The sequence below is a fragment of the Herpailurus yagouaroundi genome, unplaced genomic scaffold (genome assembly GCF_014898765.1).
Source record: "Herpailurus yagouaroundi ecotype Mexico unplaced genomic scaffold, PumYag 162, whole genome shotgun sequence".
NCBI lineage: Eukaryota > Metazoa > Chordata > Mammalia > Carnivora > Felidae > Herpailurus > Herpailurus yagouaroundi.
In genome coordinates, this window is record NW_024412403.1 from 32,380,518 (window position 1) to 32,408,130 (window position 27,613).

At 34.0% G+C, this 27,613-nt stretch overlaps 1 protein-coding gene across 9 annotated transcripts in view; it reads right to left on the reverse strand.

Moving 5' to 3' along the window:
• The window catches only part of ROBO1 (roundabout guidance receptor 1), a 1,150,898-nt gene that overhangs the window by 76,304 nt on the left and 1,046,981 nt on the right, over positions 1–27,613 (reverse strand). For 7 of the 9 annotated variants that reach the window (XM_040484209.1, XM_040484213.1, XM_040484214.1 and 4 more), the window contains 3 exons: positions 11,497–11,505; positions 7,320–7,444; positions 4,066–4,237 (listed from right to left, as the gene is read on the reverse strand). In XM_040484209.1, the coding sequence (XP_040340143.1) occupies positions 4,066–4,237; positions 7,320–7,444; positions 11,497–11,505 (306 nt within the window). The remainder of the gene's footprint in view (positions 1–4,065; positions 4,238–7,319; positions 7,445–11,496; positions 11,506–27,613) is intronic. The other 2 variants (XM_040484208.1, XM_040484211.1) reach the window with 1 other exon arrangement.

A 27,613-nucleotide genomic window follows, 5' to 3' on the forward strand; every position in this document is an offset into this window, starting at 1 on the left:
TAAATACATTTATAAAATAATTTTAAGGGAACAAATTACAAAAATGGTTTTTCTATTGACTGGTTTGAGTATGAAAAGTTCATATTTACATACCAACAAACATTGGTTTGCAAACATATCTTACATACTTACGAGTTAGGGAACTGAAACTTGTCCACATCAAATAGTAATTGTCAGGTATCTCTTTTTTGAATAAAAGTGAACCCTCATTTCTCTGCATACCAGTAACTTTTGAAAGATGAATGCAAGTTATCTTTTTTTTAATTTTATACATCATTTGGCAGCCATTAACTAATTTTCTTGCATTCTACCAATCAAGGAAAGAAACATTTTCAATTAAATAGGTGATATGGATTTCTATGTTCCTGAGTCGAATGCCATTTGGGGCAGAGGCCACAGCTATATAGAAGCAGCATTTTAAAGACAGCTGCTAGTCCACCAAATTCTGTGCCTCCTGTTTTACTCTGCCTTTGTCTTTGTTCTTTTTGCAAACAATAAAGATCAAGAAGCTACATTCAAATAGCATCCAGAAAGTATTCTGCCTACTAGCTATCCTCTTGATTTGATTTATGCAAATACTGATGTTGCCAGCACTCACAATAGTAATAGTTTACCTGTGAAGAACGAGTCCATCCTTGTTGTGTGTGCAATATCAATGAATTCCAAAATAAAGAAAACAAAACTAAAAATACAGTACCACCACAAAGCGCACACAAAGCCACCTTAAATCTTCCCCGAGAATGTAAAACGAATTAGTATATTTAGTGTTAGGTTTTTGTTTTGTGTTAGTTTAGCAAAAATTGCTAGCCTTGATCTATTTTCATAAATGTAGCAATTTATGATAATGTCATGTCAGATGGCATGTAGAAAGCTTTGCTTTCAATTATCAATGAGAATAGTAAGAAATACTTGAAAGTATCTTACCATAGGTTTCTCTGGCCATTTTTCATGTACACCTGTATATACAAGTTGCTTCTACACATAAAGTTGAAATATTAAATTTTTGTGCAATTCTGCATTGTACTTCTACATACTGATTATATCGATCATTATCAAATTCATTACCACCTTCATAACCATCATCTAATAGCTTTAATGTATGTAAGAAACCGTACAAACATTTTAGGTCATTCTAACTCACTGGAGCCAGTACATATATACTATGCATCACAGACAGGGGTAAGAGTTGGGGCTTTGGAATGAGATAATCATAACCTTGAATTCTGACTTAACCAAGAGTTAGCTGTTCATTCTATTCACGTTTCATCCATTCATTCAAAAATTATATATTGAGTATGTATTATGTGCCAGACTTTGGTAGTATGATACTGAGTATATATTTATTGGACAGACATGGGTCCTGCTCTCATAGAACTTAATTTCTAATGAAGAATACAAAAAATAAATATAGAATGCAGGAAGGTATAGGATGTAATCTTTGTATAGATGACAGGGTGAAGAATGCTCATGTTTGAGGAGTTAGGGAATGCTTCTTGAAGTAAGTGAAATTTCAAGCCAGTAGAAACAACATATGCAGAAGTCTTCAGATAAAAGAAATACATAGGAAACACAATAAAATGAGGGCATGTGAGCAGATACAGTATTCACAGCTGAGGCTGCAGATAAATTGTAAAGCATATGAACTAATATAAACTTTATCCTGAGAGTACTAAGAAACAAATTAATCAGATTAATGTGTTAAAAATATCCTCCAGAATTTTTTTTTAATTTCAAAATGCTATCTTTAAAATCTTAGCTAACATTACACTTACTTCTCCTCTGAGGTTAGGATCAAGAAAAATATTTCCACTATCACCAATTCTATTCATTATATTGTAGAGCACAGACAATGCAGGACAAGTAAGAGAAATAGAAAGTATAAGTATTGGAAAGAAGAAGTAAACCTGTTTGATTTGCAGTTGACACAGTTTTGTTCATAGAAATTTCAAAATAAGCTACATATAAACTATTATATATGAGTGTATTTAGAAAGTTGCTGGATACAGGGTTAACATACAAAGAATCAATTGCACATCTTGCCTCAAACAATACAATAATGAAATTTATATGCATATATATGCAGTCACATCAAAAATCATCAAATATCCTAGGTATAAGTCTGTCAAAATATAGGGAAGATCTATACCCTGAAAAGCATAAAACACTATTGATAGAATTAAAGATTTAACTAAATTGAGACATATATATGTGGAATTTATACCATTTCCCTAAATTAGAAGACTAAGATTGTTAAGATGTTAATTTTTCTTAAACTGTTCAGTAATTTAAGTGAAATCAAAATTAAAATCTCACATTTGTTGTTGTTGTTGTTGTTTACGGTGTGTGTGTGTGTGTAAAAATTGACAAGTTAATTTTAAAATTTATAAGAAGATGCAGAGAACCTCTAGTAGCCAACCCAAAACAAAACAAAACAAAACAAAAAGTAGGACACTTACATTACCCATTTATAAGACTTACTATAAAGCTAAAATAATTAAGACCATACATACTGGCATAATATAAGCAGAATATAATAGAATAAAAGCAGGCCCATACACTTATGTTCATCTGAATTATGATTAAAATGTAATTCAGTGAGGAAAACACTGAGTTTTCCATAAATGATGCTGGAACAATTAGTATCCACATGGGGGGAAAGGAATTTTGACCCTTGTTTTATACCACATGTAAAAAAAATAAAAATAAAAATGGATTAAGAACTCCAATCTTAGAAGTATAGACAATAAAACTTCTAAAAAGAGACATAGGAGAACGAACGTGTACATGACCTCGAGGTAGAATAGAAAATTAAAAGCACCAACTAAAAAAGAAAAATAATACATTGGTCCTAATTAAAATTGGTTTAAGCCTTAAAATCATTAGGGAAATTACTAAAACTAAGTATTTATAACACATATTTGATAAAAGCTTATATCTGGAATATATGAGAAAATGAAAAAAAATAGGTATATTCATCTGCCAAAAGGCAAACCAAGATAATTGAGTGCAAATGCCCATCTACAGACTTGTATAGGGATATTTAGCTTTATTAACTAATAAAAGCCTTAAACTGAAAGCAATCCATCAATAGAGGAGTACACAAATTGTGAGCTATTTATATAATAGGATACTATACAGCAATAAAAGAATATTATATCTATGTATATATGTATATTTATATTTATATTATAAATATGTATATATTTAGATATATATGTATATACACAGGTGTGTGTGTGTGTGTATATATATATATATTTATTTATTTATATATTTATATGTATACAATTTTTTCTTTTTTCTCAAATTATTACTAGTCTCCATCTTACGGTGTGAGGATTTTCTCCATCAAGGTGTCTTCATAATGTACTTGGCATTAACTGATCAGGTTTAAGGGAATTGAAAAACAGGACAAAATCATATTATTGAAGAAAACTTGTTCATTATAATGAATTGTGAGTTGGACTTATCAGCAATTCATTTTATCTCCTTAATTTACAGGGGAAAAGACGATATTTTACACTAAGAGATTTAAAAATAACTTTATTTTCTAAAACAAGGAAACATTCCTATGTACAGCTATTCACTATAAACTTCTTGTTTAATTGTTATGCTTTTATGGACATGACTTGATGCTAGAAATTTATGGTATATGCCAACTTAAAATAAGAATAATTTTAGGGGCACCTGGGTGGCTCAGTTGGTTAGGTGACCGGCTTCGGCTCAGGTCATGATCTCACAGTTTGTGGGTTCGAGCCCCGCATCGGGCTCTGTGCTGACAGCTCAGAGCCTGGAGCCTATTTCAGATTCTGTGCCTCCCCCTCTCTCAACCCCTCCCCTGCTCACTCTCTGTGTCTCTCTGTCTCTCAATAACAAATAAACGTTGAAAAAATAATAAAAGAAAAGAATAATTTTAGACTTCGTCATTGTACTGACATCCTTTTTAGCTTCACACCAAAAGTGCCATCAGAAAGAATATACAGTAGAAAATAAACACATTTACTGGCACACTTTTTAGATCATAAACCAAACTTTAATATTTCAAAATAAAATACTCTACTTTACCATCAGTTACTTCCAAATATGCTTTTGTGATGATACTTCCAGCAACATTTAAAGTCTGGCAGATATAATAACCAACATCAGATCGCTGGACGTTAGTGATCGTGAGATCACCAGTCTGGGAGACTGAAAAACGGCTGGTTGACTGTGGTGGCTGATATGAGAAAAGCAGATTCTAGAACCCAGTATTTGGGAGGAAAGAATAACAATAGGTTAATTGCTAGGTTCTAATATTTTGGCATATATACATAAATATTTATAAACAGGTATATAAATGCATACACATACACATGCATACCACACAATATATACACAAATGAGCTAAATATTCTTTAATCACATACCCACATATGTAGATGTACACACACATATATAGACACCAAGTTTAATGACCTAGCCTTACATAGGATCATTTTAAAATTTAAATAAATTCAAAATGTTGATAGGTGCTTTTATAACGATCAAATTCAAATAATACTAGATATAAAAGTAGTAGGTATCAACAGAGCTAAAACTTTTACATGTTAATCAAAACAAAGTCAAAGCTTTGCTTTATATATGTATGACTATTAGGACTATAAACAATAAAGCCTTTAATATACAAACAAAATTAAAATTTAAGCACATTCTGACAAATTAAGTTCAAAGAAACTTTTTTGGCACCAGAAAAAGTCTCTCTGTTATCTGTCCATTATACAAGTTCAGTAACTTTTATCAAACTGTAAATAGTTTCTTACTTCTCCTGTTAGATAGTGAGGCATATCCATTATGGATCATTTTGAAATTCAAATATCAAATTTAAGAATTCATAATGGAGTTTTATGTCTGTAGAAATTCATCTTATATACAAAGTCAACACAAGATGTGATATTATTTTATGGTACAAATTTCTCCCTATGAATCTCAAAGTTTGTTCTCCTGTTAGAGAGAGTACATATATTTCATGGGAAATTAACACTTCATGAAATAAATAAAGCCAAGATTTCTTCTAACCAAATAAAGTTGTTCCTTTTTACAAGTTTAATTGCCTTGGACAGCTCAATCAGTTAAGTGTCTGAATCATGATTTCAGCTCAGGTCATGATCTCTCCGTTCCATGAGATTGAGCCCTGCATGGGGCTCTGCACTGATGGTGTGAAGCTTGCTTGGAATTCTCTCTCCCTCTCTCTCTGCTCCTCCCCCACTCATGCACACCCCCCCGCCCCCGCCATCTCAAAATAAATAAACATGAAAAAAATTAAATGAATAAAAGTTTCACTGCCTCTTAAAATATATAATTTTATAAAGGCTTATGTACTATTTCATGAATATATGTCCAGTGACAAAATTTTAGGAAAAAGTAAGTTGTATTTTTTTTATTTTATTTTTTTTAGCAAGTTGTATCATTAAACTAAACCAAACCAAGTTAAAATCATTTCAAAATTTGATATAGAGTTTACATAACTTAATGAATAATTTATTTAAATAACTAAATGAGTCATTAGAATACTACTCTGTTAAGAAGAAGTTCTAGTGGATTTACTATATAGATTTTCTTATATAATATGCTTTCAATTCTTTCTGCTCTACAAAATTTTTTTTTTTTTTTTGCTGTAATTTGCTATCAGCAAAGTTGTTCTTCGAGGCCAAATGGAATGTGTTAGAAACAACAAAGGTACTGTAACTCAAATGATGGGTCTATATACCATAATCAACTTAATATTTGCCTACCGAAGTGAAAACAAAAGTGAACTTGTTACATTGCCTATGAAAGATTAGTGAGTGCAGTCAGTAAACTACCTATATGTTACTTCATATGAACACAATAGAAGCAAGACCATGAAACAACTCACCCAAGATTGAGTTAAGCAAAAAATAAAAGAAGCTAGGAATAACTGTATTAAAAAATGAATGAGAATCTTTTTTATAAGTATCAGAAACAAGCAATAGGAAATGCTTATTTTGTTGAAGAAGGCAAGTCAATAAGAGATAAGAAAAAAAAGACTTAGGTTTAAAAGCTATTTTAAAGTTTCCTATTATTTTTAATGTGAAATTATTTCAAAATTTCCTTTTTATTTTTTTTTTTAAATTTTTTTTCTCCGTTTTTTATTTATTTTTGGAACAGAGAGAGACAGAGCATGAACGGGGGAGGGGCAGAGAGAGAGGGAGACACAGAATCGAAAACAGGCTCCAGGCTCCGAGCCATCAGCCCAGAGCCCGATGCGGGGCTCGAACTCACGGACCGCGAGGTCGTGACCTGGCTGAAGTCGGACGCTTAACCGACTGCGCCACCCAGGCGCCCCAAAATTTCCTTTTTATTAAGGTGAAGCCTAATCGTGAACTTAGAATTTGTAACAGCATAGAATTTTACATTTTAGTTCAATGTATATAGAAAATTCTGGTTTTTAGAGAATGGGATTAGATAGCAAATTGCAATCAGATGATCGTTTTCAAAAAGAATTAGAATACACTGAACTGTATTTAACATGACATCTATATTAAACAGACTAACACGTGGTTTGATGAATCTTTGACATGCAAAAATTGATATATATAGTTGATATTTATGTATATATGTATCTATATACACACACACATAAACATACATAAAGAAGTGAAGAAGACAGTTGAGAATCCTGACGTTTTCAGAGAAATTGCACTGAATAATTGCCATCTGTTTGAAATGTGTGTAAATCTCTGTTAACATATAATTACAGATATCTGAATAATAGAAATGATAATTAAATTACACTGAGAAAAAGTACAGGTTTTTTTTGTTTAATTTGGGTGAATTGGAAGTAAAGATAAATTATATATGATAATTACCATGCTATGTATCACCCTATGTACCAAAACTAGGCAGGAAAATTAGACTTCTTTTTAATGTTTCTTTATTTTTGAGAGAGAGAGGGAGACACAGCATGAGCAGGGGAAGGACAGAGAGAGAAGGAGACAGAGAACCTGAAGCAGACTCCAGGTTCTGAGCTATCAGCACAGAGCCCAACGTGGGGCTCAAACCCACAAACTGTGAGATCATGACCTGAGCCAAAGTCTGACGTTTAACCGACTGAGCCACTCAGGCACCCCAGGAAAATTGCTTTTAGAATTACAACAATGAATGAATTTTTTTTTCTTTTCTTTCATTGCTGACGTCTTCTAGGGTATTCAGAGAATTTTCAGTTCTCTGAAAACAACAACTGTATAACTAAATAATGCTTTGGTTTTTCTTACATTTCAGGCACCCACCTTAGCTGACTGAAATATAGAACAAGGTCTTACCTGACTCCCCTCTCGTCTCCAAAAAATAGCTGGTTGAGGATTTCCAGTTGCTTCACACTGAAAAGTTACAGTTCGCCCCAAAGCAACAACCTGGTCACGGGGTTTCACAACAAAATGTGGAGGTTCTAAAGGAGATGAAACAAATTACACCAAATCAAAACATGTAGTTATTATCCTAATGGAGACAATTTGCTGATATCCCAAGTGCTGCCATTATTTTACATGACTCATTATGCACTATAACATGTACCCATTCTCATCCTTAATTTAATCGAAGTTAAAGTGTTAAGGGCATATTTATAGAAGAGAATAGAGATTTTTTTGTGAAGCAGTTTTCTTTTTTTTTATTGGTTGACCTTCTAAGATTAACCTCCACATTAAAAAGAATTCTTGAGCTGCAATTTGACCCTTTACATTCAATGTATACCTGAAATGTGTACGAATGAGTATCTTTTCTCATTTAGAGCTGCTTAAAGCTAAATGGACTTTAATCATATACACAAGGACCTCCTGACGTAAGCAGGCCCTAAAATTACTTTAATTTAACTCAAAAGCTCCTGAAATGCTACCATGGAAATTATAACCATTTAGAATCTTCAGTCCAATTACTTGAATGGAAATGAATTTAAAGCAATAGTTGAGTCAAATGCCTCCTTCATTTACATAGGCAAGGGCATGTTCAAACAGAATATATATGGAAATGAGGGCAAATTTGAAACATCTGCTCATCCTGACATTATAAATACTGCCAGCTTTGTCCAAACTGTTTGATTTATACAGACTTTAAATGGCCACTTCATCCAGCAGTAAATAGAGTGTCAGAAAATTGTGTCAGTTACATTGAGAGCAACGGCAGCTGAAAACACTAGGTGTGCTGATGGAGTCACTTCTGGGGGGAGAGAAAAAAGCTGTTTTTGGGGCCGTGCTTTATGCTTAGAAAAATACGCACTGAATGCAAGTCTTTTTACCTACTGTTTACACTTCTCAAATTCATTTCTTATCAGCTGTCTGAAACACCTAATTATTCTCCTCTCTTGTCTCAGTTCAAATTGAAGTGAACATTTCAAGCCAGACATTTAACAGTTTATACAGGATAGGGTTCTTCTAATCCACTTTTTAAGACTGTTCCATTATTTTAAACCTTTTCTTTAAAGGTACTTTTAGTTACTTATATCAGTCACTTAGGATAATGCCTTCAAGTGAAAATGAATTGAAAATTATATTCAGATTATGTCCACAAATGCTACACTGCTTACAAGAACATGACTTGTTTGTTAATGAAGTCGAGGATTTGAAAAAGGTAATTTTCTCTCCATAAATACATTCTAGGCAATTGCATCTAAGACATATAAACAAATGTTTATAATATATATAATATATAAATTTGTAAATCTCTCATTTGAAGTAAAAACCTTTTTTTTTTTTTTTTTAAGAGAGAGATATAACAGAACTTGCTGAAGATTGCATGGTGGCAAAACTGAAGAAAGCAATTAGATCTCCTAACTTCTAGATTAGTGTGATTTCTTCCATACTCCCTTTTTATTTTTAATTGAGGTTTAGTAGAAATTATACCATTTAACTAGAAAATTATAGGAGACCAGAAAAATCAGGTCAAATGCCTTCAAATGTCCTGTAACTTATAGGGAAGAAAATACAAAGTTAGGAGATACAGTTTAGGTTCAATTTGGTAACACTGAAGTTCTACCTTATAATTTTTTTTAACTCTGATTGTAATTGAGTGGTTTACTCATGAATTTAGCAAACACTATCATTATCCAGGTATAATAACAGACATGTGTATCATTTCTTGGGGATTTTCCTCCATACGTATCCATACAGGAGCATTTGATTCCTTAGTTAAGGGCTGCGATAATTGAGGTAGAAATCAGATCAAAAAATTCAAAGGATTGACTAGATAATAAACTAAATCCAGAAGAGAGTTTGGTTTATTTCAATAAAAGAAAAAAATGATTAATTAAATGAGTGGGAGAATATGACTTTCCAATATGTAGGGAATTTGAGTAGGAAAATATAAATGTTCAAACCACTCAGAGAAGTATAAACTTCGGGTGGTCTCTTTCCTAAATCTCAGAAGCATGTCTAATAACGTGTGCCAGAACCCATGTTTCTTTTATAAAATGCCAGCTCTCCTCAAACCTCAAAGACTTATTTGGGAACCAGGGATACAAACCCTTATGCTAACTACATTTATCCTGCAGCAATCCTTCCACACAGGATATCTGCCTGGAAATGAATTTACTATATTTTGCAGGCACATTCTCGAGCCAACATCAACAGTGACATCAGCCCCAAGATATGTCCTAGAAATATAACTTTAAAAAATCCTTTCCTACATGTATGTTGAATATGAGATGTAATTATATCTCCATGAAAAATTTAAATGGATTACATACGCCTCTATCTATCAATCTATCTATCTTCATCACCTATCTATTTAGACTGAGAAGGCCATTCATCGCATCCATCTACTTGAAGTTTATGATGGAATGCTGGAATATTTTTCAAAGGCTACATTCTAACTTGTTATAATTAAAACTATAGAACCATGTTACTAATGTCATATATGGTCAGTATTGGAAATTTAGAAAATCAAACAAGCAAAGAAAAAAAGAAAACTACCCATAATTCAACCATGCAAAGTGGACCATAGTGTTTTAAAATATTCTTCTAAAATATCACTTCAATAACTCTTTAATAATCCATATACCAATTTACCTTAAATTATTTAATCAATCTACTGCTTTTAAATTTGGATTTGTTTCTAATTTTCACTATTAAAAACAATAGTGACAATAACATCCTTCCCAATTATATTCAAGGTTATTTCAACCGACAACTCTCCTATAGGGCATTTTCCTCCCAAACCTCCCAAACATTGAACATTAACATCTTTGCCAAACTGAGAATGAAATTTCCTACCAATTTGCCTTTGTGTATTAGTGAGATTAGACATTTATGTTCACATTACCTTGTCACTGATATCCTATTTTTTTGGGAATATTGTGTTCCTATGCTCATCTTTTTTTATTTTTAAGAACTATTGTTAGGTGAAAACGTCATCCATTTTTCATATGTGTTGTAGATACATTTTTCCATTTTGTTGACAATTGTTCTAATCTGGTTAAGCATTTTTGTTATCCTATCAATAAAATTACATGATATAGATTACATAATAAGTAATAAATTATGTAAACAATCGCCTCCGTTTTCATCCTATACTTTGGTCTTTATTTTTTATGTTTAAATATTAATCCATATACATTTTTGTATATACAGTAGCATACAGAAAGCTATTTCTTTCAAATAGCCCCTTAGTACATCACCATTATTGAACAATCCATCCTATCTGTGTTAGTATGAACACCTTTATAATATCTATGTAGCTTTTTAACTTAAAAAATAGGAAGCTTTTCTTAGGCCAAATTATTCCCTGGCATAGTACTTAGCATCCTCATGTAAAACTCCAAAAATGGTTTTCCAGCGTTTTTAAAGGGTGAGTGTACCTTCCCCAACATGCTGATCATGAGAGGACTTGGAAACGTAATGACTACATATATGAGGCCACGTTTATCAGTGAGAAGTTTGATACATTTTAGAAGCATCATGCAATTGTTTCTTACATGAAATGAAATGAATCTGACACAAAGAAATGGAAATGAGTGCGAACAGCCCTAAGTGCAAGGTTATTCACCAAGAGGACTCCTAATGACAATTACTGAACAATAGTTACAAAAGCTTAGATAGACAGACATGAATTTATAAACATATTTTGGACCAAACAAACACCCCACATTGTTCTCTGGGCACCACTCTTTGTTTATCTCATGAGATATAAATTGAAACAGTACTTAACTACGATATAGTCCTATCACTTATTTTATCACGCAATTAAGGACAGAAAAAAACAAAAGAATGCAGATCACACATCATTTAACAAGACATAAGGTTAGCAACCCCATTACCTTTACTCTTTGTCACAGTTACCCATACTTCCTGCAGACTTTATTCTGTGCAGTCTGTCTTTGTGGCCAATGACAAGTGAAACATGGAGGCTGATTGGTTGAAGGACATGGAAGGGTATGGATGGAAAGGGGAAGAGAAGTTCCAGTCACAGTGACACGGTGATTAGGAGATGGCCAATAAAATGTCAACTTACCAGACCCAACTAAAACAAAACAAAACAAAAAAGAAAACATGAAATAAATAAAAATAAACAGAAATGAAACAGAAAAAGTAATAAGATTTGACTTAACAATGATACTTCTTTTAATGTAAAATAAAGAACACATTAATATTTGGCTCATAAGCTCCATGAATGAATATTTGTTAGCATTTTAAGTATAATCATGAATAATTTAAGAGAAATAGAAATGAATCTTAAAATCTCTACTATGATTAAATGACAGAGCTACAATGGATGATATCTATACAATTCTAAAACACTTTTCAATGACTACATTTTGCTATCAGATGACAGGGTTAGATAACTACATACGTAATGAGTTTAAAAACACAATAAATATTAACTGCTAATGCTACTTACAATAGAAATCAAGCATCTTAATCAAAGGCAAAATAGTGTTAAATCCTACAACTCTACCACCAGATTACTTTTAAAAGGTTCATGCTGCCAATGATATTCTATTAAATCTGTGTTTCTCATCCTTGAATAAGCACATAAATCACCCTAAGAATTGCTTAAAATACAAACGATAATTCCATAGGTTAGAAGTATGGCCTGAGATTTTGCATTTCCACCAAGCACTCAAGTGCTTCTGGTCCCCGACAGTAGGTTGAGGAGCAAAGTTACTAAAAGGTGTTATACTTACATTCCTGCAGAATTTTAATTGAGAAGATACAGAAAAATGTGAACACATGAAAACAGACAAAACTTTATAAACCTATCTAATAAAGTCATAACGACATTACCTGCTTGCAAGGCTGAAACACTGGGCATATTAATATAGGAAGCGTGAGTAACATACTTTTTAAATACTGGAAAGTGATTGTTTTGTTTTATTCTTTTAGAAACAAAGGTATTAACTGCCAAATGCAAAACTTTTTCATAATAGCCCCATACACAGCAACAATATATTTTACTCAAATAACTCCCATGTCTTTAAGTTAAATCAAATTAATTTGACTTGATATACATTCCTATAGTTTATTTTTTCATTTAATTTATTTTAATATTTTTTTATAAAGCATGGTGGAGAGGTGCAGGGCTGGGGGAGAGAGAGAGAGAGACAGAGAGAGAGAGAAAGAGAGAGAGAGAGAGAGAGAGAGAGAGAATCTTAAGTGGGCTCCACACCCAATATGAAACCTGATGTGGGGCTCGATCCCATGACCCTAGGATTATGACCTGAGCTGAAATCAAGAGTCAGGCACTCAACTGAATGAACCACCCAGGTGTCCCCATTCCTGTAGTATAAATACAGAAACTATTTCACTGCTTCTGTGAAATGGTACAATTGTAAAATAGTGACAATAACAAAACAGAACAAAACAATCAACTTCGATCAGACTATAAACAGCTTTCTCAAGTCACTTCCGACGTTGAATCTGAAATTACATTTCCTTAATTTGTGCGATGAGGGAAAGAGACAACACACTAGAAAGGGGTTGGGGGTGTTCAAGTATCTGATGGAACCTCAGGATATTTTGGTACAATGTACGGTCTGAAGTAATATCTTCAAGCTGGAATTATGTTGCTTTGGTTTTGCTGTATGGGAATGCTCAATAATCCATGTAGAAGGATAAAAATGTATGTTTTAAATAAAATATAAAATAATTTTAAAAAAGAAAAAGAAACGAAATAGAGACAAAAGTTCTCTCAACTAGTGATGTCACATATACAAAATTTAAAGGTGACTCAGAAACACATTTCAACACACATCTTTGTTTCATGAGTACATGAGTAAAATAATTTGTCTTTCTTTTTCACTCTAAAGAAAAAAAAAACTTTAAGCATAATATTTCATGCAATCAGGCAAGAAAAGTTAAAAAACAAACAAGCTTTTTCTCAACTTACTCAAGGAATAATCAACGTGCTATGCTACCTAGACTTGAAAACAGAGTGGACAGGACTTGGTAACACTTTTGAGTCCTTAAAGATAGTGTCTTTTAAGTGACAGGAAGAAAAATTTAGAAACTACAAGAGAGAGAACCTAACAAACAGTAGCAATAGAATTTTGCCAAATGAATGAATGAATGAATGAATGAATGAATGAATGAATAAATAAATAAATAAATAAATAAAACGATGTAGAAATAAGTTACGGGATAACTTGTGAAAATAAATTTAATATTGGATACAGTTAAAATCAAGCCTTATTTAAAGTCAAGAGACTACAGGAATGATTCTTAAAGATTTTCTAGTCATATTTTTAGTAATTTAAAATTCCTTAAACATCTCAAAAATATCTAATGTTAAAACAAAAAAAAATTACTATGAAGCAGATCATTTAAAATTTAAATGCTTATATGCTTAAATGCTTTTCCTTGCTTATAAGTTTTACCAGCAATCAAGCCATAGGAGTTGAATCTTTCATTAATTAAAACCCAGTATGTTAAAGAACTTCCAGTTGATGTTTTTGCATATCATATCAATAACAAATGATAATTGGAAAACAGTTCATAAAGTTATCTAAGAACAACATCTAACACAGAAGCTTCCAAAGCATCAGAGGTTTTTGAGAGGACCCTATCCTGAATGATCATTTAAGCTTTTAACAACCATGATTATCAGGAAATGATGCCTCTTACCTAAATGAAAACCTGCCTGTCACAATTTAACCCTCCTTTTTATTTATTCTAATTTCCATAAACAAATCAATGCCATTAATATCCTCCATATAAAACTCCTTTACTCACTTGAGATAAGTAATCATCCTGAACTTTCTCTGCTCAAGAATAAATGATAGAAATTTAAGTTTTTTTTGTTTTTCCCAGATTTCCCCTTTCTCCATATTTCTCTCAGGGACAGGTCAAAGAATTTTCTTTCCATACAGACAGCAGGGACCTTCCATACGATAATCAGGGCCCATTATTGTCCAGTTAGTTGTGTCCAGAAAGAATCAGAGAAAAGCAGAGTAGTTTGAATCATGTTCATTCATTATCCTCTGAAGTCTGTGGTTTATGGGTGGCCTCTCTCCTACACTCCCTAACTCTTGTCAACTTCTTTTCTTTCTACTTTAAAGGCTGGGAGCACCTCTACCCCAACTCCCTTTTCTCGTTAAGAAAGGAAAAGCCTGTCTGTCTCTATCTCTAATAAAACAATAAAACTGTAAAATGTTAGCACTGGAAGTGACCTTAGAACTTATCAGTCTAACCCTATCCTTTTTGCCTGAGAAAATGGGAACTTAAATTGTTAAATACCTTTCTCAAGGTCACAGATGACTAACCAAAGACTGCCTTCCAGGCTTTTCGACTAAATTCCAGTCTCTGTATACATTTTCCTACTGGTTAACTGGTTTGGGGAGAAATATATGCAATAGGACCTAAAATGTATTTGATTTTACGTTTAAACTGTCATAAAATGCCTAACTTAAAACCATCACCACTAAAACCATTACTGCCTACATTTAAAAACTTTCTAAAGTAATTCCTCATGATACTAAAAAATCTTTTAAGAGTAGTTAGCTACAGTTTAAAAAAAAATATGGAAAACTAACAGGTAAGAAGACAGTAGGCTTAAAACCTCTTGAAAATTCACCGTTTGGGAAGAAAAAGTAATGTGATCATCTATTAAGGGTGAGTCATTTTTAATGATTTCATCACCTGAAATCATTATAAACTGAATAAAAGAATACTCTTTTGAGAAATAAGAACAAATAATATTTCTACACAATTACTTTTATGGTAAATATGTTAAGTAGGAAGTAAAACAAACTTGAAAAGTAAATAAATATTTTTAAGAGATTAAAACTTGCTATTTTTTAAACATGGCGACACATGCACATGATATATTCCATCTGCAGTAACATCTCTAAATTTTTTTTTTATATTGGAGGAAGTATGAAAAGGGGTGAGAGATTAGAGAATGTGACACAAGGTTGAGTTTACATAAAAAGCACACTGTTTCAAGCTAGACTGTATTTTCTGAGTGGCACAAAGGGGAGTTATATAAAGCCTAAGATATATATAAATATATATACACATTTATATAATATATAATATATAAATATAATACATAAATATAATATATAATACACACAATACATATATAATATTTATATACTATATAATACATATATGTGTATATATATTTATATGCTAATATATAAATATATACACATTTGTATACTATATAAATATGTAATTCATATAATATATGGGGACTATATAATTACATAACTAAAATTTAATATATTTGGAGGCATACAAATATTACATCCTTGACTAATACTTTACTTAACAAAACAACTCTAAAATGGGATAATTTAGCCTTTCTCTCTCTCTCTCTCTCTCTCTCTCTCTCTCACACACACACACACACACACACACACACACTTAGAATAAGAGACTTTCTTTCTCTTTTGAATGTGATCAAAGGGATCCCATTATTTACTTTAAAATCTTGTAAAATGCATACTATACTGTTCAGACAATAATCTTTAGGCATAAATGAGAAGGTAAGAGAAGCAAAAATGGAAGCAATGAAGGAAGGGAGGAAGGAAGTGGGGAGAAAGAGGGAGGGAGAGGAAAGGAGAGAAGGAGGAAGGGTGGTGGAGAGGGAAGGAGAGAGGGGGGAGGGAAGATTTCTTCTATCTGCTTGTCATATACAGGAGACAAGAGTCAGATGATAAATGTCTGAAAAAATATACAAAAGCTAGAGAAAGGCTCTTTTTTTCTTTTCTCTTTTCCTTTTCTTTTTTTTTCCATTTGAGAAAATAAGGTAGCTGTAAGATACTTAAGTCTTCAAATTAGGTCTAATAAATATAGGGAGTAGCCAATCTTGATAACTACTTAGGCCAGAAGAGAAGAAGATAATGGGCCTAAATAATAGCATGAGTGACTTAGGGAAAGTATAGAAAAGAAGCAGTTAACAGTAAAGGTCACTGAACCATGAATTGGTTGCCAACTGTGATGTCTCCAGAGGTCTTTAAAAATGGGATTTATTTCCATTTGGCCACAACAGTTTAGCTATAACCCTGTCTGGTAAAGGAATAGACTAGTTGACTCTCAGAGGGCTTTCTACGCTATGATTTTTAAGAGTATGGAAATTCAGAGGCAAAAGAGGACAATGGATATATCCCTTTGGGAAATATTCCCAATATTATCCCTTCAGATTATGTATATACAAACACATACCCTACCAGAAAATGTCCTCAAAAATATTCTTTTCAGTTAATATTACCTTAAGTTGATGAACTACTTTATACAAATAGCTCATATGATAAATCCAGAAAATAGCAGAAATTCCAAGAAAATATTTGCATAATTAACACAACAATATGATTAAGATTTTGACATATTCACACCAAGATCTCAATTTTTGAAGTATCATGATAAATATGTGCATGTTTATCCTTATGAGTTATATAAAGTATGAAGATTCTTCATCGTTAGCGATGGGCTATATAATTATTTTGAAATGTAATGACAGAAGACTGCCACCGTATTTGGGTCTAAAATAATGTAAGTATTCTAAACTCCTAGAATGATGCTATAAAAGATTCCATGGTTAAGCAAATATATCTATGGTAAAACCAATCCTATTAGTAAACATCAGAGAAGAACAGATTTCTTGAATGTACTATATGGAATTCTGCTATTCACAGATCCTAGTTTTCATCATTAGTAACTCAATTCTAATGAATCTTTAAATTGATGTGATTTTTTTTTCATTCTCCCATATAGTGCTTTTTGAATAGCAGGGCTCAATTAAGAAATCTGACAGCCTAGAATTGTAAATACCACATCCAGAAGAATATGAATGAATGAAGTAAAATCATGAGTTATAGGATTCTTTGGGGAAGAAAATACATTTTTATTAAAATAGAGGAACACTCAAATTTTCAAGTAATGAAGCTATCTACCTTTGAACTGACAGAACCCAGTCACTGTTATGTCGGAGAAATTATATGCATAGATACTCATGAATGATAATATCTCTAACAATTAAAAACATTCAGGATATTTTAATACTAGGTATGATTTCTTTTGGGGGAAAAGATTGAGTTTAACTTAAAAGCCTGTCATTATGTCTTTCAACTTTTCAGACATAAAAATAGAGTGATTAAGAGGGGAATTTTTAGAATATATTTAATAGATACATAAAGTACTATGAACTTTTCCCCTCACTCAACTATCTCACATTATTTGTGGATCACTGGTCAGGGAGACAATTGTGGTTGTCACAATTGAAGGGTGATGCTACTGGCATCTAGTGGAGAGAGGCCACGGATGCTGCTAACCACCCTATCATGCACCAGACAGTTTCTCACAACAAAGAATGAGCCAGTCCCACATGTTAGGAGTGCAGGGCTGAGAAATCTTGCTACAGATTATCTGTTCACCTGAAAGTTTAACAGAAGAGTATAGAGTAATTATTCTCCCCCACATGTGTACAAAGTACCTTGCACAACCTCTGATGTATCATAGATGCTCAGAAAAAGTTCATACTTTTCCCCTTTCCCTTCCATTTCTAAAAACAAAAGGCCCTACTTTTCTGAAAAGCAGTTATCAAATGGTACAACTTAGTTACGTGTCTACGAAAGAGTCTGAGATGGAAATGTAACTACTTGGGAATCTATGACAATGTTGTGTACCACCAGACAGGATCTCAGGAGCATAGCTTGATGGTAATATTCCCTAAATTAATTTAGAAAGCCAGAAACCTGGATCCTTCCTCTCCCTCCTCCTTGAGATGCACAATTCATTACCAAATTCCATAGCTTTTATTTTATAACAATTGTCCATCCCATCTCCCTCTTTCTAGCTCCATTGCCACCACTCTGGCCCCAGTTTCTCAACAGTGGTCAACTGAACTACTGACTTGATTTTTTCCAATCCGATTGCACAATATGGCTAGAGTGCTTAAAAACAAAACCAACTAAATTAACCTGATTATAGTATGTTTTTGCTTAAAATCCTTCAGTATAGTTCCACTGCTCTTAAAATGGAGAACAAAGGGGTGCCTGGGTGGCTCAGTCGGTTAAGCGTCCGACTTCAGCTCAGGTCATGATCTCACAGTTCGTGAGTTTGAGCCCCACATCGGGCTCTGTGCTGACAGCTCACAGCCTGCAGCCTGCTTCAAATTCTATGTCTCCCTCTCTCTCTGCTCCTCCCCCGCTCATGCTCTGTGTCTCTCCTTCAAAAATAAATAAAAACATTTAAAAAAAAATGGAGAACAAAATCCTTAACACGGTCTTCTCACATCACCTGGCCCCTGTCATCTCCCTAACCTAGCCCCACAGACCTTCCTTCTGTCCTTGAGTATACCATGCATGATCTTACTCTGGTTCGATTTATCTTGTATCCCAGGATCCCCTCCCCACCCTCCCACTGCTTTACCTACTTAATTCCTTTTTACCTTAGCTCTCGGCTTGAAAAAAACCATCGTCCAGAAACTCCCTCTAAATGTGATGCTAAATCTTTTTAGAATGCCATATATTCTCATAGCAACCTTAATTTTCCTCCCAGAGAACTTACTATAGCTTAAAATTACACATTTAAGTAATTATTATGTAAATGTCTATCTCCCAAGCTAGCCTATAAGCTCCATGAGAGTAAGCATTTAACTATTTTCTTTGCCATTATTTCTCTAGAACTTACCAAGTTGAGAACATCGCTCACAATGTAATATCTACTGAAAGAGTAAACCCATGACAATAACGTTCCCATTGCCCAGCTGAAAGCACTTTCTCCCTCCCTGGCATATCTGTATCTTTACAAATCTGTTTTTTACATTCTGCTAATTACTGTTGCTATTTGTGTATATCTCCCTTTTTTCACCAGCTATAATAAGCTCCGTGAAGGCAGGTCTCAGGTCTTAGTTATCTATGTACCCTTTACAGCAACCAGCATACTATTTTGCATATAGAAAGTGCTCCAATGTATACAGAAAAGTGCCAGATTTGAAAATTTGGAAGCCTATCTTCAAATGGCATATTTCATAGAGGGTCTCGAGTTGGGGTACATAATGGTATAAAGATAAAATTACTCCACTGACCACTGAAACAATTCCGTATCAAGATCCCCTCCAGAATTAACAAGGTCTCCCTGCATAAATTACATAACCTTTCTACATCTCAGTTGAGAGGGATCAGTGTCAGCTAACTATGTGTCAGATCACACACCAGAAACCCTCACAGCAGCTCTGTAGGAAAGTACTCAATGTGGCAATTTGCAAGAGGAGGGAAGTGAGGATTAAGTACCTTTCTTTTTTTTTTTGTTTTTTTTTTGTTTTAGTTGATTTATTTATTTTTGAGAGACAGAGAGCAAGTGGGAAAGGGACAGAGAGAGAGAGAAAGACAGAGAGAGAGAGAGAGAGAGAGAGAGAGAGAGAGAGAGAATCCCAAGCAGGCTCTGCACTGTCAGCACAGAGCCCAGTGTGGGAACTCAAACTCACGAACCTTGAGATCATGACGTGAGTCGGGCGCTTAACTGACTTAACTCACGGAGCTACCCAGAAGCTCCAAGATTAAGTAACTCTCTTAAAGTCATACCTCAGGTAAGAAATAGGGGATTGACATTCAGGTCCTTTAGCTCTTAAAACCTTCCCTCTTTTTTACTACATTGAATGACTTCTGTGTTGAAATAGTTAAGCCTTATTCTAATGTAATTTTGGTTCTGTTTTGGCCCCACGACCTAAACCAAATAACTTTTAATAAGAAATTTTTCATAAAGGAAATCATCAATCATCAGAAAAATGAAAAGGCACTAATTAAATGGGAGGAAACATTTGCAAATCATATATCTGACAAAGGGTTAATTTCCAAAATATACAAAGAATTTACACAACCTAATAAAAAAAAATCTGGCTAAAAAATGGGCAGAAGGTTGGAATAGACAGTTTTCTATTTTTTTTAATGTTTATTTATTTTTGAGACAGAGAGAGACAGAGCATGAACAGGGGAGGGTCAGAGAGAGAGGGAGACACAGAATCCGAAACAGGCTCCAGGCTCTGAGTGGTCAGCACAGAGCCCGAAGTGGGGCTCGAACTCACAGACCGCAAGATCGTGACCTGAGCCGAAGTCGGCTGCCCAACTGACTGAGCCACCCAGGCGCCCTGGAATAGACAGTTTTCTAAAGAAGACATACAGATGACTAACAGACACACAATAAGATACGCAATATCATTCACCATCAGAGAAATGCAAACCCAAACCACAGTAAGATATCCTCTCATTGTGTTAGAATTGCTGTTATCAAAAAGACAAGAAATAATAAGTGTTGGCAAGGGAACCCTTGTGCACTGTTGGTGGGAACATAAATTGGTACAGTCACTGTGCCGAACAATGTGTAGGTTCCTCAAAAAATTAAAAATAGAACTATCACGTGATCCAATAATTCCACTTCTGTGTATTTACCCAAAGAAAACAAAAACACGAATTGGAAAATATATATGCACCCCATGTTCACTGCAGCATTATTTACAATAGCCAAGATAAGAAAGCAAACTATGTGACCAACACTGGATGAATGGATAAATAAATGTGGTATAAATACAATGGAGTGTTATTCGGCCATAAAAAAGCAAGGAAATTCTGTCATCTGAGGCAACATGGATGAACACTGAGGGCAGATGGTAAGTGAAATAAGTCGGATGAGAGGTAGACAAATACTGTATGATCTTACTTATATGTGGAATTTAAAACAAACAAACACACAACAAAAAATACCAAGCTCACAGCACAGAGAAAATAGATTAGTGGTTGCTTGCGGCAGGGGTAAGAGGTAGGAGAAAAGAGTGAACGGGGTCAAAGGTACAATTTTCCATATAAATAAGACCTAGGGATATAAAGTACAACACAGCAATCACAGTTAATAATACTGTACTTAAAAGTTGCTAAGAGAATAAATCTTGAAAGTCCTCATTACAAGAAAACAAATACCATGTATTAATAATAATAATAAACATACACCATTTTGTATGGTGACAAATATTCACTAGATTTCTCATGGTCATCATTTTGCAATATACAGAAATACCAAATCATTTTGGAATATACTTGAAACTGCTATGTCTTATGTTGATTATACTCTAATTCAAAATTATTTAAATACATGATTCATGCATTAATACATAAAATTAACATAGATATAGAACTATTCTTCTCAGATGTGAGCAGGTTTCACATCTGTAAGAAGATTATGAGGGGGAAATAAACCATGTTATATTTTATATTCTCATAGAAAATCAAGGTCAAGGCGGGCTCAGTCAGTGCAGCATGCAACTCTGGATCTTGGGGTTGTGAGTTTGAGCTCCAAAAATAAAAAAAATAAATAAAAAATAAAATCTTTAGAAAAAAGAAAAACAATGTCAAAACAGCCAATTTCATTTCTGAAAAGTGATGTGAGTGCACCCTTTTAGGACAACCACTGTAAATGCCAAATGTATGTAGTCAAGTATCAAATGACACAGTCACAGTTTGCTATATGACAGAGACATCTCTGACTTCAGTTTCCTCATCTGTAACACAGAGCCAAAGTAAATAAGGCCTTAAGTCCCCATCCATGTTTAACATTCAAAATCTCCTCAACCTAGCCCAGTAAGTTTATAACTTAACATTTATTACCAAGAAACTTAAATCAGGCCAAAATTACTTATTTCAATTAGTATATTTGGGGGGAATAGAAAGCATAAGGAAAACACAAGAGGAAACCTTATCTCTTTACTAATGACCTAAAAGAATACGGAAATACCTGTTCCACCATCCACAAAGTTAACTTTAAAAGCACTTTGTAAAATGGCCATATCTATCAGTATCCATTGTGCAATGCTTTAAGTTCTCTCCTAACAACATTGACCACACAAAAAAATGCCCTAAAGCTAAAGCTAACTTTAACAACCGTTTATGGATTTTCCCACCCTCATCAATCTGTTATAAAGCAATTACTCAGCTGTATTTTGTCTTATACCTATTTTAGTATTTTCTACAGGTGTGTTTACACTGGCACATTATTTATCAAGTCCTGAGAATAATAGTTTAAAAGCAAGTTAAAGTGCTCATGGTATTTTAATCAGTTTTGCAAACTCCAGGCAGGCATGATATTGTAAAGTAGTAACTTCCTATTTATACAAATCTTTAGAAACAATAAAACAAAAAGAAGCATATTATATTTTCAAATTACTGAAATAACATTTAAAGGACACCAGCTGCGGCATAATTGTAAATTGCAATGATTCTAATGATGACCCTGATGTTTGGAATATGCTAAAATGATTTGTGAATCTACAAGAACGTATACTGTTAGCATAATTTACATGGTGTCTACCCATGAAATATTTAAAATGATAGCAAATAAAAAACTAGTACACAGGAATGCAAAAAAAGTCAAATTTTCAATTATCTTGCATATTTAATTTATCACTGGGTTCATCATTTTATTTTTTTAAAGGTATATTTCTTTATTTTGAGAGAGAGAGAGAGAGAAAATGTGAGTGGGGGAGGGGCAGAGAGAGACAGAGAGAATCCCACGCAGGCTTGGTGCTGTCACCACTGAGCCAGATGCGGGGCTCGATCTTACAAACACTGAGATCAAGACCTGAGGTGGAATCAAGAGTCAGATGCTTGGGGCGCCTGGGTGGCTCAGTCGGTTAAGCGTCCGACTTCAGCTCAGGTCATGATCTCGTGGTCTGTGAGTTCGAGCCCCGTGTCGGACTCTGTGCTGACAGCTCAGAGCCTGGAGCCTGTTTCAGATTCTGTGTCTCCCTCTCTCTCTGGCCCTCCCCCGTTCATGCTCCGTCTCTGTCTCAAAAATAAATAAAACGTTAAAAAAAAATTAAAAAAAAAAAAAAGAGTCAGATGCTTAACTGACTAAGCCACCCACGCGTCCCCGGGTCCATCATTAAAAAAAAAAAAAAAAAAAAATGGTGCCCTGAATGTCAAATAGTCTACAATTATTCTCTTTATGATTTTTGAAAGGATTTTTTTTTTTTTTTAATAACCTCTATACCCACCTGAGCTCAAACTCACAACTTTGAAATCAAGAGTCCCACACTCCACCAAGTGAGCCAGTCAGGCACCCTTGATTATTCTCTTTTAAACAAGAATTGTCTTGGGGGGCCTGGGTGGTTCAGTTGGTTAAATGCCCAACTTTGGCTCAGGTCATGATCTTACAGTTCGTGGGTTCAAGCCCCATGTCAGGCTCTGTGCTGACAGCTCAGAGCCTAGAGCCTGCTTCAGATTCTGTCTCCTTCCCTCTCTACCCCTCCCCCACTCGCGGTCTGTCTCTCTCTCTCTCTCTCTCTCTCTCTCTCTAAAAAAAAAATAATAAACTTAAAAAAAATTTAAATGAGAATTATCTCACTTTATGTCCTAATAATTCTAGATAAAATAGACTATATCAATATGAGTTGCCTCACAATTAATTATTTAACATTAAATGATACATAAAATACAATATCACAAAATAATTCCATGTCTTAAAGTTATGTGAGATTTTTAGCAATGAATGTTTTAAAATGAGCTACCCATCAATGACTAGAGCAAAAAGAAGTAATTTATTTCTCTAAATTTCATTCTCAGAGTGAGTAATTCAGATGGCATAGATTCACAAAACTCTATTACATATTTCCAAATTGATGCCATTATTTCAGAATGTAGGTTCCTAAAGACAGTCACTAAGTTTTATATCTATCTATATAGCTGGGTGAAAAGAAAATGTCACCAACTATTATGTAGATGGATAAATCACAGAAAAGCTCCAAAGATAATGGAAGGCCCAAGATGTGCTATTTACTAGTATGGTGCTGTGTCATTATTTGTCACAGAATCATCTTATGTATCAATTATTTCTTGAACCTGACTGCTGTACTTATTTCTTCAAATACTCGCTTGGCACACACATTAAGAGAGTGTTTCCAATTCTCTGTAGGAAGGCCATGTGGAGAATGCTTTTCCTTTGGGTTAATGTTTAAGATTTTATACCAGTTTGTTTGAAATAACTGAAAGCAACCCAAAACCTTCATGAGTAAATGAAAGAAATCTAAAAGAATGTCACATCTTCAACAGTCATTAGGGTTAAAATGGCTGTTTCTGAAAGGCTATGAGAACACAAGAAGTTCTTTACTTTATCCTTCCTACAAAAAAAAAAAAAAAAAAAAAAAAAAAGGAAAGGAATCATAGGCCATAATGCTGCTGGGTCTCAATCAAATCCAACAGTAGAAAAAAACCAGCAGGAGTACAGCTTGGCGTCCTATTTACGCCAGTGGATCAGACAGCTAGGCGAGGGAGGTATTCTCACAAATCACTCTCTTGTTAAATTCTGTAGTGGGACTTCATTAAACCTCTTGGCTGATGGCATTTTACTTTCAGCCGGTTCACAAAGAGCTCAGCTGGCAATACTCATTCTTTAAAAGTCTCCACTCACACATTGTCTTTCTTGGGATTGCTTTTTATAATCGCAAATCTCTTTTTCTCATCAGCTCCTCAAATCTTCTATGGGTTTTTTTAAATCAGTATTTTAACTACAAAACAAATGACAACAACAACAAAAAACCCACAAAAATGCCATGACAAGTCCTATAAGGGAGGTATTTTGAGTAAGGCTTTTGGCTTAAGCATTAAAAGTAGCAATACTTACGTACAGGAGATGGTAAGTAAATACAACATTGTGATGTGCATGTATGTTTTGTTTATACACACAATATGTACACATAAAATGTCCCCCATGCTCTAAAGTACTGTTTCCCAACAGCACCACTGATTTTACCGGACCTCTATGGATTATTGCCATATGACATGAAGAATTGTTCCCCAAAGAACCAGTCTGCTATACCTTGTTAGAGTCTGGCAAACGTGTCACACACATATCAAGGTTCTCAAAGTCATCAAGTAAAGCTTTGGGGGTCTTAGAATATGTGTTTCATCAAAATGTTGATGAACTCACAGTCCTTAACCAGGATCTTGGATTATCGTAAACCTAACTTGAACCTGAAAAAGGCCCCTTGACACTATTAGTTTTGGCTTTGACTCAAATAACCACGTTAATGGTCAGAAACAATGTACTATTATGCTGCCGGCTTTTCTGAAATCAGCAAGTTAAGCAAACTGTTCCAACAAATGATTTAAATGAAGTCTACATCAAAGAAAGGAAATTAAGGACTGAAGGGCCCAGTTTTTTCTCTCATTACTTCTTTTATGCCTAGATATCATACGAGCTCTAAAAAGTCCTATGACTCTTACATAAAGATCTCATATGCTGATAGAAAGCTAAACAGAGCGAACCCTATTTAAGGAAACTACAAATTTACAAAATAGGCTTTTTTTTTTTCCCCAGAGAGTTTGTTTTTTAAGTTTATTAAAGTTTATCCCCTACTGCTGGCAGTAAAATCCACAGTAAGCTATATTGTTTTAACTTTACCTACATTTTAATTGTACATTCTGAAATAATTATCTAGTGGTCTATTAAAAAAATGTCGCATACACACAGTATGTTACAATGTGTGAGATTAACACAATGTGGTTTGGTTATCTTCAAAGCTATGCTGTACATCTGAGAAAATGGTGAAATGCACAGACACATGCAAATACACATTTCTTTTAATGGATTATGCCTTCTGATCTGTTTTCAAGACTATCAAAGTTCTAAGTTATATGGAAGCTTTTAGTGGAGACCATCTATCCATTTTTTTTTAAATCTCCAGTTAATTGTTCCAATATATAGACTATATATATGAAGGTTTTCAATAACATGCATTCTATCAGGAAATTTAGCAGCATTAAACATACCAGGATTGATAATAATTATGTTTAAAGATCAAAGGGTATCATGTAAATTATGGATCTGTTTAATCAGAAAGGCCAAACTTATTATTTGGGTTGCAAACACTAACCAAATACACATAATTAATACAAAAAAAAGTATTTTTAACTAAATGCAGATTTTTTTTGTGTTATACTTCACTTATCCATTGTTGCCTGAAGAAGCTAGAATAAAAATTAACATTTTAAACCACAATTATAGAAGCCTTGTTTATTGAAAAGTGTTTATTGTGTGCCTATGTAAAATATTTTAGGAGACACACATGTGACTCAGACCTTAACTCTCTTTATACAGCTAGGCATAGGCAGCTAAGAGCACTGAAGACATATGAATTTTTTATTCTGACACATGAAGACAGATCACTGAAGTGAGCACCCCCTAATCATCATCCTTCGTATCACCTAGTTTCATTGAGTATCTAAATGGTTCACACAATGTGCTAAGCATTTCATATCTATTAGCTCACTGAATCACCCACAGCAATCCTATGAGGGAGATATTTTACCGCTATTTTACTAATAGGAAAACACTGTGAAATTCTTTTTTTTTTTAAATGTTTATTTATTTTTGAGGGAGAGAGACAGAGAGCAAGCCAGGGAGGGGCAGAGAAGGAGGGAGACACAGAATCCGAAGCAGGCTCCAGGCTCTTAACTATCACCACAGAACCCGATGCGGGGCTCAAATTCACAAACTGTGAGATCATGACCCCAGCCGAAGTCAGATGCTTAACTGACTGAGCCACCCAGGCACCTCAAGACTGCAATTCTACTCTATAGAATGCTTCCTAATAGTAGCAGGGGAAGAAAAAAAAACAGATGTCTCCTTAAAAGACTGTCCGAAGAGGGGCGCCTGGGTGGCGCAGTCGGTTGAGCCTCCGACTTCAGCCAGGTCACGATCTTGCGGTCCGTGAGTTCGAGCCCTACGTCAGGCTCTGGGCTGATGGCTCAGAGCCTGGAGCCTGTTTCCGATTCTGTGTCTCCCTCTCTCTCTGCCCCTCCCCCGTTCATGCTCTGTCTCTCTCTGTCCCAAAAATAAATAAACGTTGAAAAAAAAAATTTAAAAAAAATAAAAAATAAAAAAAAAAGACTGTCCGAAGAAATATTAAGAATTAATTTTCAAATATAGATCTCAATCCTAAGGAGCCACTGAAAATTATCTTTGCAGAAAAAGAAAACGCTCACCAAACTCTACATTAATCAGCTACCAAAATACTCAAATCTCTATGGAAAAAATAAATACTACCGAGAATCTGATGGATTTTTAATTGTTTTGGAAGGAGCTGATGAGAAAAGTAGTCATAACAAGTGCTCTTCCATAAGCACTTCATAATACTCAAA